The sequence below is a fragment of the Carcharodon carcharias genome, chromosome 6 (assembly GCF_017639515.1).
Source record: "Carcharodon carcharias isolate sCarCar2 chromosome 6, sCarCar2.pri, whole genome shotgun sequence".
NCBI classification, from domain to species: domain Eukaryota; kingdom Metazoa; phylum Chordata; class Chondrichthyes; order Lamniformes; family Lamnidae; genus Carcharodon; species Carcharodon carcharias.
In genome coordinates, this window is record NC_054472.1 from 119,686,550 (window position 1) to 119,705,715 (window position 19,166).

Below are 19,166 nucleotides of genomic sequence, written 5' to 3' on the forward strand. Positions count from 1 at the left end.
CCATGCCTATTCCATATCCTTTCCATGCCTCCATACATCCTCCATACCCACTCTTCCAGTGTTCTATGTACAGAACCAATGAGCCATTGGTAAGCCTGACAAGCCTTTAAAATGCTCCTGAAATTGACAAAATAAACAAATACGCTTTAAAAATCTCCTTTGGAAAAAAATGCAGGTATAAAAAATGCATAACCTCTTAAAAGTGTAATTGAAACACAACCATTCATAGTATCAAAGACAAAGATTTAATTTTCTTAACACCTCCTAATCTTGTCAAAATATATAAACAGGAAATGAAAAAGCACATCAAAGAAAGAATAACTTATTACAACCTCATAAAGCTGTCAATCACCTCCATTCACTGAGAATTCAGCACACTTGTGAAGATGAATGTGAAGCCCATTAACCCTCATCTCCTTACTCACTCACCTCCCAAGCCCCCCTCATGCCCCATACCAGCTTACCCCCACAACCAACTTTCAACCTCATGACTCTCTCATCTCCCATACTCCCCACCCTCCATAACTGGGAAGATTACTTGCTCATTTACTTGCACTGAGTCCCCATACTCCCAGCCCACTCATCCAGTAATCATTCTAAACAGGATTCATGAGCCTATCAATCTTTGAGTAGCTCGTAAATCTGTCAAAATAAATAAGCATTACTTGAAAATTCACTTGCAAAAACACAATTTTAACAGTTCATAAATCTATCAAAATAACCGATCTCACATTCCATTTGCCAGTTGCGTCAACAACTCCTGCTGAGCAGACTGTATTAATAGGTTTATAGTTCAGCCAAGCATTCATAATGAGAGTTCATTGAACAACTGTGTCAACAAACCCTTCTTAGCTGAGTCCATTAAAGCCTGTGAAGACAGCCAGAAGCTTAGCCATCTGTCAAAGCTTTTACAGGTGGCTGAGCTTTCACTATTTTTGAAGCTCGGTTCAGCCACCTGCCCATTTCAAAGCTTTGAAATAGCCACATAGAGGGTTGAGCTGAACTTCAAAAAAATAATTTAATCTCTGGGCACATTTCACACCATCATCTCTGTATTTCACCGTTATACAATTCAGAATAGCATTTTATCTGGTGGATAATGCACTCAAATACATCTAAAAACTTTTCTACTTTCACAATGCTATTCATTACACTGAAAGCCTGCCAGATGTCAGAAGTGACAACCTGGCAGCCACATTCTTTAACGGTCACTTACCTCCTCAAAATAAAAAGCCCTAGCATCACTCACTATATTAAAAACATATATAAATCCTGATACTGCACTTCATTATGATGTGAAGATGAACTCACATTTCATACGGTTCCCGACCATGGTCAATGACATCTCGGTGCTGGTGTGATTCACATCACCTTCCAAAACCAGCCCGACTCAATGAAAATTGCTGAAGACCTGAAATGTCCATTTCCTCAATGATGCCAGCAAAGCAGGGACATTGACGTGCGGGAATGCCGGATTTGGGTCCTGCCATCATTTTTAAAGCCCATTGGATGCTTTTCGGTCCCGCATTGGGAGGGAAAAATCCAGAATTCTGGAGCTGGCTGAAAAAAAACCACTGACAGGAATAATGGAAAAAAGTTGGAATAAGTTTGCCATCCTGGTAATTGAAACCCTTTAGCCATGGGAAGAGAGATTGATTATGCAGTGGCTCAGTTTGTATCATTGTACAAAGAAACTTTTACTGTGAATGGCCCTTGTGTAGAGAGAAAAAATAAGGAATTAAAACATTCTGTTTCTAATAGGTATACCTGTGAAGACATTGACTTCAACCTACGGACAAATAGCAGTGGTTTACTCCTTTGTCGATTCAACCACTTTAGTCTCATGAAGAAATATATCCAGGTTGGAGGACATAAAGATTTTGTTATCAAACCCAAGATCATGGTAAGGAATAACTGTGATGATATGTTTTATGAACACACCTTGATCCTGAGCAAGAATATGTTTTACCTGATATTGAACATCTTGCAACAGGTTACAGTGAATAACTTCTTCGTGCCATATAAAGTTAAAGGAAAAATATTTAAATGTATAATAAATGTTATATTTTTAAATCAAAAATAAAACCAAAAGTTAAAATGAGATTTCACACTTCTAATAATTACCTTTCAGTGCCAGTGAAGGCTGAAAGGCAATAATTAACATTTCTCATCTTGTTAAATGGACAAGTCTAAACTTTCTCTGGTGAGTTTAGTTTGTATCCAGCACACAAAACAGCAGCTTTATGTTACTCAATGTATTTCAATGATGAGTCAGACAGTGAGATACTGTTTGTGTGAAACTAACAGTGGAGCAACATAACTTGAACAGCAACTTTTGGAAATCCTCATTTAACTGTGCATCTGCTTCTTGCTTGAAGTTACTGCACTTTTTGATCATAAATATTTTGATTATTTTGACAACAAATTCTGGCCCATCCCCTCTAAGGAATAAAAGTATTTAGTTCAAAACCAACTCAGTTTTGAGTCAAATACTTAATTATCCTATAATATGATACATCACTGGGGATGTAGAAAATGGGTACAAGTGTGCTCAGTGAATTGTTTCACTATTTCTTGGGATGTCAAGCTCGATTAAAGGTGCATAATATAAATGCAAGTTGTTGTTTTAATAATGAACTGGAGATTAAAGGTAATCTAAGACCATTTTTAGGATTGTTACTTTTGAATTCCCCTTTCTATAAAATAAGACACATTCTTAAGGCCTCAGTCACTGTCAGTCAGCAGTTTAGTGCAATTCTGAGTAGCTTTGCTTGGTTGACTCATTTCTACTGTGAACCATGTTGGGACTGCCAAAATTCAAATAGGGTTTTGATTCCCTCTGCTGAGGCCTTGAGTATGGACATGTTACTGACAAGAGTTGCGAACAAGAGGAACTCCAATGATCTATTACAAGTTATTGCTGTTGTTAACAGTTCTCAGCATATTCCCTTCTGTCATGTTTGAATTCTTCCCAGAAATTGAAGGACAGTTGTTCCTTTTAGGCTACTTTCATGCTCCTGAAGAGCAGCAGTGGGCAAGGTCTGGAGTAGGCCATTCAGTTGTCCACAGTTGATTCATAGTCATTCATAAACTCAAACGAGGTTATGAGCAGTGTTATATTTTCATAGTTGCCGCATGTCTTTTTCATATACAAAGGAGGACAATGAGGTGGGGTAGGTTAGGAAATGTATTTCCTTCCACCAATGAGACCTGGATTTTAATCCAGTTCAAGCTGATAAAATTGTAATATCTTCTCTCTCCCTTTCTTTTGGCTGTAAGGATGTGATATGGACTTGAGCGTTTTCAACTTGGTTCTTTGTGGTCGTGAGTCAGCCATACAAAACTACACAGGTTGTCAGTGCATATAAAAAGAGGCCATTAGGATTATTAATTCTCTCTTTTGAGGCTCAAGTTGAGATGTATCATTGGTGGAGAGTAGAGGGGCCTCTGTTTTACTCTGGTCATAAAGAGATTAATTTGCCTGAATGCCAGGGGAGCAAGCACAGAAGTGCAACAAGGAAGAAGAACGTTGGGAACATTGTGCCCTTTTCTTCCCAAAATGCAGTTTTTCATTCTTCTATTTTTAGTAAGCTGAAGTGCTTGTGGCCATTTCATTCATGAACCTCATTCAAGCCATTAGTATATTTTAAATGCGTTTAAAACTACTCTTCGATATTTGTAATAAAAACAGAAAATGCCAGAAGTACAGGCTGTTCATTACAACCTGTTTGAAATTGAGACAAAAGCTGAATACTTCAGCTGCGGGAAATCTGCAATAAAAACAGAAAATGCTGGAAATACTCAGCATGTCAGGCAGCATCTGTGGAGAGAGAAACAAAGTTAACATTTCAGACCGATGCCCTTTTACCATCCTTGATATTTGTGTTGGAATTACTCTATTTTTCTCCATGTGTCCACTTGAAATGGAAACAAAGGGAAATCCCGTGGTTGCAGGAGTAGTTCACTGTACCTATTTAGTGATTTTGGTCGGGCATTGTTTCAGTATGGCTGATCCAACAGAGGGCGGTAGTGAGGAGTGACTGAAAAGCATTCTGCGAGAAGTCAGTGCAGTCACTGCATCTCAGAAGGGGATCGAGGAGAAGGACCCTTGCACTCGACAGGAGGAAGAGCATCCAACAGAGGACGGTAGTGAGGAGTGACTGAGAAGCATTCTGGGAGAAGTCAGCACAGTCACCACAACTCAGAAGGGGATCGAGGAGAAGGACCCTTGCACTCAACAGGAGGAAGCGTACCCAACAGAGGGTGGTAGTGAGAAGTGACTGAGAAGCATTCTGCGAGATGTCAGCACAGTCACCACCAGTCAGAAGGGGATTGAAGAGAAGGACCCTTGCACTCAACAGGAGGAAGAGCATCCAAGAGAGGGCGGTAGTGAGAAGTGACTGAGAAGCATTCTGGGAGAAGTCAGCGCAGTCACCACAACTCAGAAGGGGAATTGAGGAGGACCCACTGTCAAAGAACGGAATAGCTCCAAGCATTACATTGCTGTAGAGTTTCCATCCCTCCCTCCTCCTCAAACCAAAAAAAGAGCGGGGAGAGGCAGTACCTTCAGGAGTGCAGCAGACATGCGAGGGACACTCTTCTGAAAGTGGATTTTTAAAAAAGCAGCTGATTGGTGAGTAAATCCTGGTGAGTTTTTTTTTCAATCTATTAAAGTAATTCATTGCTTAATACTGAGGTAGGAGCTAAAAAAAAAGAATAGAGTAGTACTGTACAAGTATAATTAGTCAAGAAACAAGGTTCCTAGCTAACATAAATAAGGCCCTGAGCTAGCGTATTTTTTAAGGGGGTAACTAGCTTAATCGAGAGGGACGTCATGGCAGGAGAACTCAGACCCTTGATATGCTCCTCCTGCAGGGTGTGGGAAATGAGAGACCAGCATCCCTGGTGACCATGTCTGCAGAAGGTGTGTCCAAATGCAGCTTCTAGCTAACCGGGTTTCAGAGCTGGAGCTGCCGGTGGACTCATTGTGGAGCATCTGCGATGCTGAGCAAGTCATGGATAGCACGTTTAGCGAGGTGGTCACACCAAAGGTGAATATTACACAAGCAGAAAGGGAATGGGTGAATATCAGGAACAGTAAAAGACTCAGGAAGGTAGTGCAGGAGTTCCCTGTGGTCATCCCCCTCTGTAACAGATGTACCACTTTGGATACTGTTGGGGGGGGGATTGCCTCTCAGGGGAAAGCAGCAACAGCCAAGTTCACGGCACCGTGGGTGGCTTTGCTGCTCAGAGGGGTGGGAGGAAAACAAGTGGCAGGGCTATAGTGATAGGGATTCAATATTTGGGGCACAGATAGACGCTTCTGTGGCCGCAAACACGAAACAAGGATGGTATGTTGCCTCCCTGGTGCCAGGGTCCAGGATGTCACAGAGCAGCTGCAGGACATTCTAGGGAGGGAAGGTAAACAGCCAGTGGTCATGGTACACACTGGTACCAACGACATAGGTAAACTAAGGGATGAGGACTGGCAAGCTTAGTACAGGAAGTTAGGAGATAAATTAAAATGCAGGACCTCAAATATAGTAACCTCAGAATTACTCCCAGTTCCACATGCTAGCCAGAGCAGGAATAAGAGGATAGACCAAATGAACATGTGGCTGGAGAGATGATGTAGCCGGGAGGGATTCAGATTCTTGAGGCACTAGGACCGATTCTGGGCAAGGTGGGACCTGTACAAACTGGACGGGCTGAACCCAGGCAGAGCTGGGACCAGTGTTCTTGCGGGGGCTTTTGCTAGTTCTTTTGGAGAATATTTAAACTAGCGTGGCGGGGGATGGGATCCCAGGAGTAGGATCAGATAGGTCAGATTCAGATCAGAAAAATGGAGGTAGAATATTAGCTAGGGACATTGTGATAGACATGGAGTTACAGGAGAAGCAATGTTTAGAAAGTGTCCAGCAAGGGAAATTGACAGAGTTAAACTGTTTATACTTCAATGCATGTAGTATTACAAACAAGGTAGATGAGTTAAGGGCACAGGTAGACACATGGCAGCAGGATGTCATTGCTATAACGGAGACCTGGCTAAAGGAGGGACAAAACTGGCAGCTTAATATCCCTGGTTATAGAGTCTTCAGACACGATAGAGTAGGAGATAAAAAAGGAGGACGGGGTAGCACTAATGGTTAAAGAATCAATTCCAGTTGTGAGAAGGGATGATATACTAAATGGGTCAACAAATGAGGCTTTATGGATTGAGCTTAGAAATAAAAAAGGGGTAGTCACACTACTGGGAGTATACTACAGACACCCAAATATTGAAAGGGAGATAGAAGAACAAATATGTAGGCAAATTTCTGCTTGTATGAACAAGAGGGCAATAATAGTAGGGGACTTCAACTATCCTAATATCAGCTGGGATTCAAACAATATAAGAGGCACTGAGGGAGAAGAATTCATGCAGTGTGTCCAGGAAAATATTTTCAACCAATTAGTGACAAACCCAACGAGAGGAGATGCAATTCTAGACCTAGTCTTGGGGAATGAAGAAGGGCAAGTGTTTGAAGTGACAGTTGGCGACCATATCGGGGACAGTGATCACAATTCAGTTAGATTTAGCATTACCATGGAAAAGGACAGAGATAAGGCAGGAGTAAAAGTCTTGAACTTGGGGAAGGCAAATTTTGCAGAAATGAGAAGGGACTTGGCTGAGGTGGACTGGACAGCACTGCTGGAGGATAAAACAGTGGAAAAACAGTGGGAAACACTAAAAAGTGAGATCCTAATTGTACAAAGTAGACATGTCCCCTACAAAAATAAGAGTGGTACTGCCAAATCTAGACCCCCCTGGTTGTCTAGAGGAATACAGGGGGAGTTCAAACAGAAAAAGAAAGCATACGACAGGCACAAAGAACTAAGCACTGCAGATAGCCTAGATGAATATAGGAAGCGCAGGGACAAAGTGAAAAAGGAAATAAGGAAATCAAAGAGAGGGCATGAAAAACAATTAGCAAGTAAAGTTAACGATAACCGAAAGATGTTTTACCAATACATTAATGCCAAAAGGTTAGTTAAGGGACCTATCAGAGATGAAGATGGAAACTTGTGTGTAGATGCAGAGGCTGTGGGAAGGGTTTTAAATGAATATTTTGTCTCCGTGTTTACAAAGGAAAGGGAGGATGTAGATATAGTAGTCCAGGAAGAACATTGAGATATTGGACTGGTTAGTCATAAAGAGGGAGGAAGTACTCGAAGGGTTGAAATCCTTGAAAGTTGATAAGTCACCAGGGCCAGATGGATTGTTTCCGAGGCTGCTGAAGGAAGTCAGGGAGGAGATAGCAGATGTTCTGAGGATGATTTTCCAATCTTCACTAGATACAGGGGAGGTACCGGAGGACTAGAGAAATGCAAATGTAGTCCCATTGTTTAAAAAGGTATCAAAGGAAATGCCAAACAATTATAGGCCAGTTAGTCTTACGTCGGTGGTGAGCAAATGAGTAAAATCAATCATGAGAGATAGGATTAACTGTCATGTGGAAAGGCATGGACTAGTCAGGGGTGCTCAGCATGGATTTGTTAAAGGAAGGTCTTGCTTCACAAATTTGATTGAATTCTTTGAGGAAGTGACAAGAAGGGTTGATGAAGGTAGTGCAGTGGATGTTGAGTACATGGATTTTAGCAAGGCGTTTGACAAGGTCCCACATGGCAGATTGGTCAGGAAAGTAAAAGCCCATGGGATTCAGGGTAATGTGGCAAACTGGATAAAAGGTTGGCTTTGTAACAGGAAACAAAGGGTAATGGTCGATGGATGCCCTTGCGAATGGAAAGTTGTCTCAAGTGGTGTTCCACAGGGCTTGGTGTAAGGACCCTTGCTGTTTGTGTTATATATTAACAATTTGGACATGAATGTGGGGGGGGGAACGATTGGGAAATTTGCAGATGACATAAAGATTGGCTGAGTAATGGATAGCGTAGAGGATAGTCATAATCTCCCAAACGATATAGATGGGTTGGTGGAGCGGGCGGTAAAGTGGCAGATGGATTTTAACATAGAGAGGTGTGAGGTCATACATTTAGTGAGGTCAAACAGTTACAGGGATTACACAATAAATGGGAATATACTAAAAGAGGTAGATGAAGTGAGAGATCTTGGCGTACAAGTACACAGGTCCCTGAAGGCAGCAGTTCACTTAGACAAGGTTGTAAAGAAGGCACATGGAATGCTCTCCTTCATTGGCAGAATATAAAAGTAAGGATATAATGTTGAAATTGTATAAAACATTGGTGAGGCCACAACTGGAGTATTGTGTGCAGTTCTGGTCACCACATTACAAGAAGGATGTAATAGCTCTGAAGGGAGTGCAGAGGAGGTTTACAAGAATGTTTCCAGGGTTAGAAAAGTGTAGCTACAAGGAGAGATTGGACAGGTTGGGGTTATTTTCCTTAGAATGAAGAAGGCTGAAAGGTGACTTGACTGAGGTGTACAAAATTATGAGGGGAATAGATAGAGTGGACAGGATAAAATTGTTTCCCTTGGTGGAGATTTCTAGAACCAGGGGACATGGATTCAAGATAAGTGGCAGAAGGTGTAGGAGGAACATGAGGAATAACTTTTTTACGCAGAGGGTAGTGGGTGTCTGGAATTTGCTGCCCAAGTTGGTGGTAGAGGCAGAAACTCTAACTCTTTTAAAAAGTACCTGGATCTGCACCTTAAGTGTTGTAAGCTGCAGGGCTATGGGCCGGGTGCAGGAAGTTGGGATTAGTAAGGGCACCTGGGTGTCCTCAGGCTGGCATGGACAAGATGGGCCAAATAGCCAACCTTCTGTGTTGTAACTTTTCTATGGTTTCTAATGCCTTATATTTTAAGATGGTGGTGCCCATTTGTCCTCAACACTTAAGGTCATTTTGTTTGTAAAGCACTTCAGTTTCATTTGGGAGTTGGTATCCAACACTTATCCAGGGAGATCAGCAAATCCCAAAACATTCTGCACACTTTGCAATATCTAATTGCCAATCATCTGGTAAAGTTGCCTCAGCTAAAGGTCTACAAGATAGAGATGTGTCATCTGCAGCAGGATCACCACTGCCCATTGGGAGTTGCCATAATTCCATTAACTTTATTTTACACATTCATATTTGTTTCATTGTCATCTTCCATTTTGCCTCTCATTGTTTTTCTCCCATTAACCCTGGAAATGCTGACTGTGGGGGAGTTTTTGTGTCCTTCCCCCTCCCTCAACAGGAGGCCATTTACCTTTAAGTGACCGCTCCCTTTACTTCTGAGCAGCAGCCTTTTAAGTAGTCTGCTCCTCATTCCACAGGTCTCTCTGTAGAAACACTTCCAATGCAAGGTTCAGTGCATGGATGAACATATTAAAAATATTGAAGTCTTTTACACTTGCCTTCAACAATAACTGAAAAAATTGCACCTACTGTCAGGTTTTGGTTAGCTATGGAGTAAAACTTACACTTCAGCCAAATATGTCAAGATCTCTGAGAATACTTGATATTGTAATGTGTACCTGATCCTAATTGGTTGGTTAAAATTTTTAAAGACAAGCTCTACATTTTCAGTTAATGAACTGTTCTCTTGTATTCCCTGTTTGGCATTAGAGATAATTGTAAAATCCCTGTATGTTTTCATGATTTATTAAATTATATGTGTGAGGATTAGTTTCTAAGGGCCCAATGTACTGTAGTGTATCAGGAAGAAATAGTCTTGGAGCTTTGGATTGATCAGTGGTAACCTTGCAGCAACTCATTTTCCTCCCTGACCTATTCATTGACAACCTTGTTTTCTTTGTGCACAGGTGAGTGAAAGCCTCAATATGATTTCTGCCTCTCAGTACGTCTGTGCTCCAGATAGTGAAAGCACAATGCTGGCTGCTCCTGCCCAGTTCCTTCTGGAAAAGTTTCTGCAACATGCTAGTCACAAACTCTTTCCTAAAGCTTTACGCAACAGTAAGAACCCTGTGTTAGCCATTGATTGCTACATGAACCTGGGTCCTGAGGTGAGCCTTTGCCTAAGTCGATCACTGCAATGAACCAAAGTGTTAAGCATGCACTATTCCTGAGAAGCACGCTTCACCATTCTGTAAAGTACTAGTAATATTTAATGTGGTTCTTTTTGCAATACCTGCTTCAAATGACACCAAGAAAGAATGAACATTATGATAAAAGTGTGTTCTGAGTGAAATATTAAAACTTTTTTTTAATGTATGTTTTTGGAGATGCGGCTTTTGACCAAGAAAAGACAAAAAAGGAAACACTTGATAATTACTCTATCTGATCATTATATTCATAAATTCTTCAGCATTAACATTAAGAAATTAACTCCTGGAGATTGCAGATTTAATCATTAAAATTAATACCGGTCTATTAAATTAACACCAAAATTAATTAATTTAACCAACCTGTAATGGATAGCTGTCAAGTTTCTTCTGTCTTTTTTCTGGAATCTATCATTTAATATCTTGCTCACATAATTTATCTTTTATTAATATATATTTTTCAGACCGTACTCTAGTTTCTACTCAGTGTAGCTGTACTCTGGGTTCTTCTCACTGTAGCTATACTCTAGTTTCTACACAGTGTAACTGTACTCCAGTTTCAACTCTGTAACTGTATTCCAGTCTCTACTCAGTGTAGTTGTACTCGAATTTCTACTTCATGTAGCTGTACTCCAGCTTCTCAGTGTAGCTGTATTCCAGCTTCTTCTCAGTGTGGCTATACTCCAGTCTCTTTTCAATGTAGTTGTACTCCAGTTTCTTCTCACTGTAGCTATGCTCTAGTTTTTTCTCACTGTAGCTATACTCCAGTTTCTACTCAGTGAAGCTATACTCCAGTTTCAACTCTGTAGCTGTATTCCAGTCTCTACTCAGTGTAACTGTACTCCGGTTTCTACTCAGTATAACTGTACTCCGGTTTCTACTCAGTGTAACTGTACTCCGGTTTCTACTCAGTGTAACTGTACTCCGGTTTCTACTCAGTGTAACTGTACTCCGGTTTCAACTCAGTGTAACTGTACTCCGGTTTCAACTCTGTAGCTATACTCCAGTCTCTTCACAATGTAGTTGTACTCTAATTTCTACTCCGTGTAGCTGTACTCCGGTTTCTTCTCAGTGTAGCTGTACTCCAGCTTCTTCTCAGTACAGCTGTACTCCGGCTTCTTCTCAGTACAGCTGTACTCCGGCTTCTTCTCAGTACAGCTGTACTCCGGCTTCTTCTCAGTACAGCTGTACTCCGGCTTCTTCTCAGTACAGCTGTACTCCGGCTTCTTCTCAGTACAGCTGTACTCCGGCTTCTTCTCAGTACAGCTGTACTCCGGCTTCTTCTCAGTACAGCTGTACTCCGGCTTCTTCTCAGTACAGCTGTACTCCGGCTTCTTCTCAGTACAGCTGTACTCCGGCTTCTTCTCAGTACAGCTGTACTCCGGCTTCTTCTCAGTGTAGCTGTACTCCGGCTTCTTCTCAGTGTAGCTGTACTCCGGCTTCTTCTCAGTGTAGCTGTACTCCGGTTTCTGCTCAGTGTAACTGTACTCCGGTTTCTGCTCAGTGTAACTGTACTCCGGTTTCTGCTCCGTGTAACTGTACTCCGGTTTCAACTCTGTAGCTGGAATCCATTTGCAACTCTGTAGCTATACTCCAGTCTCTTCATAGTGTAGCTGTACTCCAGTCTCTACTCAGAGTAGCTGTACTCCAGCTTCTTCTCAGTGTAGCTGTACTCCGGTTTCTACTCAGTGTAGCTGTACGCCAGTTTCACCTAACCTCAATATTTACCCTCCACTCTCTACCACTATTGCAATGTTGCCACAAATTTCTTCATTAAATCTCAGTTTTACAGCAGGATGTTAAGTATTTATGAATACTTTAAATTGAAAAATATGGTGGAAAGGCTGCTCAAGTTAATAGTCTGGCTTAAACCAAGCACTAGGGTTTATTTCTAGAGGAATAGAATTGACAAGTAGAGAAGTGTAAAGGTATATCGGAACTTGGTTAGACCACCCTTGGAGTATTGTGTTCAGTTCTAGTTGCCACATTATAAAAGACTTATACAGGGGCTGGAGAGGGTGCAAAAAAGATTTTTACAAGGATGATAACGGAACTGAGAGCTTATCCCTGTCAGGGAAGGATGAGCAACCTGGATCTCTTTTCTCTTGAAAAGAGAAAGCTGAGGGGTGACATATTAGGGGTCTTTAAACATCATGAAAGTTTTTGATAGAGTGGACACCTGCTTAGCGGGTAGGACTGTTCCTGAGTCCTAATTCCGACATGTTGCACTTTGGAATTTTGACTGGGACATATGAACATAAATACCATCAACGAGCAGGAGTAGGCCATTCGGCCCCTCGAGCCTGTTCTGCCACGAGATCATGGCTGATATGATAGTAATCACAAATCTGCATCCCACCTACACCCAATAACCTTTCATCCCTTGTTAATCAAGACTCTACTCACCTCTGCCTTAAAAATATTCAAAGACTCTACTTCCACCGCCTTTTCAGGAAGAGAGTTCCAAAGGCTCACAACCCTCTGAGAGAAAAAATTTCTTCTCATCTCTGTTTTAAATGGGCGACCCCTTATTTTTAAATAGTGAGCCCTAGTTCTAGAAGGTAACAAGAGGTAACATCCTCTCGACATCCACCCTGTCAGGACCCCTCAGGCTCTTATATGTTTCAGTCAAGCCGCCCCTTACTCTTTTAAATTTCAGTGGATACTGGCCTAGCCTGTCCAACCTTTCATCAAAAGACAACCTGCCCATCCCAGGTATTTGTCTGGTAAACTTGGTCTGAATTGCTTCCAACATGATTACATCCTGCCTTAAACAAGGTGACCAACACTATGCAAAGTACTCCAGATGTGGTCTTAATTGACAGGTTCCCCATCCAATTAAGGGTGGCAGCTGGGTTCTTGAAGCTAGAGGGCCAATCAGAGGCCTTTCAGCTTTAAAGAAGCAGCTAGTTGCAATAAAAGGTAAGTAACTGAAGATGCCTTCTCACTAATTTTTAAAAAAAATTAATTTAAAGAAATGGAGAAAGCAGCCAGGCCACCACTGCGGGGTAGTTTTAGTGGGGGAAATCCCTCTACAAGGTGGCCTTTGGCTGCACTCGCACACAAGCAGGCAGGATCTGCTTGGAGCACTGGCATCCTAGTCTGCCACTGGGTGCCCTCCTCCAGACAGTTGAACTGCTCTCTCTAAACTGGAGGCTGACTGAAAAATCGCAGTTGGCCTCTGTTGACTGCCTTTAACAAGGCTCTTAATGCACATAATTGGCTGCACTGCCAAAATGGGAACGATGTCAGGAAAGCAGCACACTGGCCAGCACCAGTGTTTTTGGGCCCTGTCCTCCGTCATTCCTGACCTCAACAGGGCTTTAGAATCCTGTCCAGAGAGGGAGTGTTTTCACTTATGGGGAAGAGCAAAACTAGAAGCCATCAAGATAAAATAGCCACCAAGAAATCCAATGGGGAATTTAGAAGAATTTTTTTGCCCAGGGAATGATGAGAATGTGGAATTCCCTATCACAGGAGTTAGAGTAGTATTGATGCTTTTAAGGGGAGGCTAGATAAGCATATGAGGGAGAAAGGAATAGAAAGTTTTGCAGATAGAGTTAAATGAGGAAGGATAAAAGGAGGCTCAAGTGGAGTAGAAAACACTGTCATGGATTGGTTGGGCCAAGAAGTCTGGTTCTGTGCTGTATATTTTATGTAATTGTATGTAATAAGCAAGAACCAGATATTCCTTAAACATTTCATTTAATAGGTGTGTGTTTAACTTTTTGCTCTTTCCCATTCTTAGATTTCCGTGTGTTATGTAAGTTCACGACCTCACTCAGTTAACATAAAATTCGAAGAGGTGTTGTTCAGTGGCCTTCTCCTCTACCTCTGTGACTCATTCGTTGTCGCTGACTTTCTCAAAAAATTCCTCTTTCTTAAAGGTAACGGAGTTCTTGTTTGGACATTATTGCTAAATTGGCTTAGAGGAGTGCCAGGGAACTTGATTGTATGATATTTAAGTTTGTTTGCTTCTAGTTGATAAGATTCTCTATTTGTCACCCAGAATGTTCAGAGGCAATGCTATGTGGCAAACTTAGGTCACCCCTTACCAGATAGTGCCCCAATGAAATTGACCATGTTCACAGATAAATCTAACCCATCCATGTATGTAGTCTGGAGGGCAAAGTAACAATTTTAATATGGCCAGGAAGTTACATCCAAATAATGATGCATGATGAAGTGGTCACTTACTGAACGGAACATTTTGAAGGTAGAAAGCCTTCTGGTGATTTCTGGCAGTGCTTTCTAGGTGTTGCACTCTTCCTCCCTGAGATGTATCATTTGATTTTTGCTCCATGGTCTACCTCTTCAAGCTGCAACAAGTTAGCTGCTCTCTGTTGACCTTTTACCCATTTCTTGCTGCCACTGAACACTGTGTCACTTCACTTCAGCTGCTGCTGCCACAAGTATACAATCAACCAACAGGATGATGTCAATTGCTTTTTCCTTTCCCCTAAAGCTTGACAATACTATGGTTGGAAAGTTCTTCAAATGACAGATAGATTGCAATTCTTGATAGCAATAGGCCTCTAGCTCTTGTTATGAAGTGGGCAAACAACATTTCAATTTTGGGGTGAATTTACATAAGTTAGAAGATAAGCTTTGAAAGTCTGTATTTTGGTGAGATCATAAATTAATATTACTTACATTTGCAATTAAAGGTGCCACACTCTGTGTGATTTGTCAAGACCGAAGTTCATTACGTCAGACTATTGTACGCCTGGAGCTGGAAGATGAATGGCAGTTCCGGCTGCGTGATGAGTTCCAGACGGCCAGCAGCAGTGATGATAAGCCACTTTATTTTCTTACTGGACGGCATATTTAAACTCACTTCAGATGGCAAGAAACAATAAACAAGGGTGATGGGTGGCACTAACAACAGTATGATAAAGCACAATTTATAATTCCACAAGGGTAAGGTGGCACAGTTGTGTAGAAAAAAAACATTGAAATTTGTCGGTAGCCTGACGACAGTCACTTTAACAACAGAAACATAGCCTTCAGAGATAAGAGAGGGCTACGTTCTGAGGTCAGTTTCTTCAGTAACTCCAGAAGAGAGTTTATTGTGCGATTTGTGAGGAAAATTGCTTTACATACGACTTGGTACATCAACCTATTCAACATGGCAGAAAAAGGCAGCATGAGCTGCAGAATGTGTATTTTTCCATCATGGGTTTGACCAGTACTACTTATTTTAAAATGTGTCGAAAGTAGGCTTGGATCAAAGAAGAGTGAACTACTGTCAATAGAAATACTTCACTTGAAAGAAACAGAACCAAAGCAGTGGTGGGAAAGCAATTGAAGATTGTATGTTGAAGATTCTCCACTGTCACTATTCTGACTGTATGTATCTACAGTTAAGCTCAGGGGTTTACATATAGGTGACAATGGAGAGGGATTGTCTGTAATCATGCTAACTATTCTCTTTTTTTTTGTTTTTGTAGCATATGGTTTCATACTTATTTGATGTAATACTTCACCCTTAAGTATTTTTTTTAGAAAGCTCACATTTCTTCTGAACATTTTAATCTAAACTTATTACTAGAGAAATTGCAAAATTTCATTATCTGATGCTTCGTGGGAGTGTTGCTGTAAATTTTAATGGCATCTTGTCTCGAAACATTTTCTGACACAAGTAGGCCTTTGTTAATTTGTGATTTCATTTAACAGAATTGTCTTTGCTCTCTCCTGTATATCCTCCACAAGAGTACTTTTCTATATATTGCACAGGTGCTTTTGTTTTTGCTTTTGTTTACACTTCCACCATTTGTTTCATTGGCTCTTAATTTCATGCAAGTAGCTATAATAATGCATTGAATTATAGCTTTTGGTATGCTGAATGTGCAGTCTTGACACTCAGAAAATCTACACCTCTTTTAAATGTTAAAATGGTAAAAGCTAAATTCTGTTAAGAGGATGGAGGCAATGTGATTTTCAGTTTCCTTTTTGTACAACACATATATGAAAAGAGTAAATGCACTAGTATCACACATCTTATGGTTCCTTGCTATGTTGCCTGTAATGTGTCATTTTTAATATTTTCTTTGTTTTAAGAGATGTTCTGTAGGTATATAAATGAATGTACATGTTCATTTAGTTGTAATTTATCTTAATTATCACTGTGCAACACTATTACATGTTGACTAATTTTTAGACACCTACAGCAGTCTTAAGTCTTGCAAGAGACCTTATATAATTCATTTAAGAGACGCAGTGATAATGTCAACAGCAACTAAAAGACAAGAGAAAGGACAATTGTATGAAAATTTTAAATGAGTAATCCCCCACAAATTTGATAATCTATGCTTGTACTGAGCATCATAAAATCATAACTATTGGCTAGTTCTGAATATCTAATACTACAAACAAAAATATTAGAATAAAAGCATTCCAATCTGAGATATAGAGAGAGAAAAATTCAACACATTTTTATGTTACAGTTGGAAAGTGTCAGTACAATGTTAAATTCAGACCACACAGGCACAGCTGTGCCAGCAACAATATACATGTGCTCTGGTAGCAAAGGGTTGGAGATTGCAGATGAAAAAATGCTGATTGTTATTAGTGAGGTAACCTTTAAAGCAAAGCCTATTACTGTAAATATTTCTAATTACAAATGAACATCTTTTATTTTACAATGTAGTTCTCTCTCCCCCTGCACTGTACACAATTTCTTGTCTGATTTTTCACAACAATAATTATAGAACTTTTTAAACTTTTATATTCACCCAGTGTTATGTGAGCTTTGTACAAAAGTTATCTGCCTTAGGGGTTTATGGATTTTAAAGATATCCCATGATATTGGTGTTGGGAGATGGATTATGGCAACAGAAAAGGTAAATCTTATTGTCACAGATCTCAGGTAGCTTTGTATTACATGAATGTATTGCTGAAGTTCAAATTCCACTGACAGGACATAGTGCTACATTTTGCTTACTATGGCTGAGACTAGAAGTAGCTAAATAAGTTATAGACCTCTCCATCTGAGTATTTCGTTTATATGTACATTTGCAACAGGTATTGTTTGGATCATGTCTTGTCCTTTTTAATCTAACCTTCAGTTATTGTGAAATCAATATATTTTGCTGTGATTGGCAATCTGCCGTAGCATAGCATCCAGTCTTGTCACTGAACTTTGTGCATTTTAAGGTTGAATGTATGCTGTGTTAGTTAGAACACCATTGTAAATTCACTTTTAAATTTGTAGTGCATAATATAAATTCTTCTGCATTTGTTGTACTCTACATACCATGAACAAGTTAGACAGGCCAATTGGAAAAATAAGTGGAAACTCAAGTTTCAGGCTGGAGTGATAACTTTCTGTTCTAGTTCTGTTCTGTAAGGTTGTTCTTACACAGGCTGTTTCATCTTCTGGTGGATAATTTCTTGGTGTACTATGTGTAGCAAATGTGAAACATATTCTTTATAAAATACATTTATAATTTTGCTACATATAGCACACAAGAAGTTTTTTTTTCAACTATTGGAATGTACAGCTTTCATCCATGTGATCTGCATTGGAAGATTTAAGTTGAGCAGGGTTTTTTCCTTTTTCAGTTTGATCTAACTCTTGACCTTGATTGCATACCAGGTTTCAAACAATGAGTTAGTTCCATAAAGCCATCCTGTGACATAAACAGCAGCTGCTCCGATTTGAAATTCTAGCAAAGAGTGAAGCACCAGAGATTGCAATGTCTCTTTGCAGTTATCAAGCCTGCATTGGCAATATTCAGCTGGAGAAGAAACATCTAGGCAAGGAAAAGCAGAGTTAGTCAGAGCATAACTTTGCCCTTTTATAATTTATCCTTCACAAAACCTCCCTTGAAGAATAAGGCTATTATGCTGTCAGCTTGAAACCTACTGCATCTCTAAAGCATACAATTTTGGACGACTAGTAAATTTTGATAGTATCTTAAGATAGTGTTTAGCATTGACACGTCGATGAACAGATGTAATTTAATGTACAGTATCCTGAAATTAAAACAGAAAATGCTGTAAATCCACAACAGGTCAGGTTAGTATCTCAAAAAAGTAAATTCACATTTCAGGTGTGACTCTTCATGTTCTATATCTTGACATGACAACAGCCAGTGCATCTGATCTTGGCACGTGGTGTTTGAAATTCTAAGCCACGCCTTAATGCCCTCTGTTCCTAGGCACTCAATCCATATGTAGAACAGGAATAAAGGATGGGCAGACACTTTCAGAAAAGAATTCCCTGTAGGAACATATGAACTTAAGAGCTGGAGTAGGCCAGTCAGCCTATCGAGTCTGTTCCAGTGTTCGTTAAGATCATGGTTGATCTGATTGTGATCTCAACTCCACTTTCCTGCCTGCTTCCAACTCTGGTCTCTTTTCAAATTGTTTTTAAGCCACACATGGCCACATATGAAAAACTGCAGCACCAATCTCCTCATCTCTACTTTGTGATGAGTTGTCTTCTCCAAACACTGTTGAAGATTTGGTAGCTAATGGTGTGCTTCTCAGAGCTCCTGATGTTTGAAGATCAAGAATCAGATTCTATAACTTCTAATTTTGGTTCCTAATGCAGGGGATGTGATCTTTTAGTGGTGTTATTACCCAAGTGGAATTCACCTTGAATATAAGCATTAAGATGAAATACATTGATTTACCACTGCATTTCTTGTATGGTAAGATTTCATAGAGTTCTGGATATTCAAAGTAGTTAGAAATACAATGTATTGATAAATTGTAGTTAACCACTCATAAATTGATCAATTGGATTGATAAATTGATTCTGCCCAGTATGGGTCATGTATCTCATTCCCAACCCAGGAAAGTATCTAGACGTTGAGATTCTGTTGGCCTGAGACTTTGTATCCTGCTCTTGAGATAGGCATGTTTCACTACTGATCAGATTTATCAGGCCACGTTGGCCTAGCAACAAGAGAGGGAACTAGAGGATGTTGTCCATCCATGCATAACAATACCTTTAACAAAGCTCTATGGCAGCTGACGCATGCAGAATTGATATATAGGTCTCCCAAAATATCAATCCATTCCTTACATCTTGCCAATAACCACATTTTGTAGGTGCCTAATGACTCAAAACTTCAATCGTGAATTTGGCATTTCAGGAGACTATCTTCAGCAAATTGAAGGTAATGGGCAGATAATGTCCAAAAAGCG

The 19,166-nt window shown here is 40.3% G+C and overlaps 1 protein-coding gene across 1 annotated transcript in view; it reads left to right on the forward strand.

Moving 5' to 3' along the window:
• The window catches only part of greb1l (GREB1 like retinoic acid receptor coactivator), a 237,229-nt gene extending 221,466 nt beyond the window's left edge, over positions 1-15,763 (forward strand). Inside the window, exons 30-33 of the mRNA XM_041188959.1 lie at positions 1,762-1,903; positions 9,771-9,971; positions 13,759-13,897; positions 14,678-15,763. Of these exons, the coding sequence (XP_041044893.1) occupies positions 1,762-1,903; positions 9,771-9,971; positions 13,759-13,897; positions 14,678-14,841 (646 nt within the window). The 3' untranslated portion in view covers positions 14,842-15,763. The remainder of the gene's footprint in view (positions 1-1,761; positions 1,904-9,770; positions 9,972-13,758; positions 13,898-14,677) is intronic.
• Positions 15,764-19,166: the final 3,403 nt, after the last annotated feature.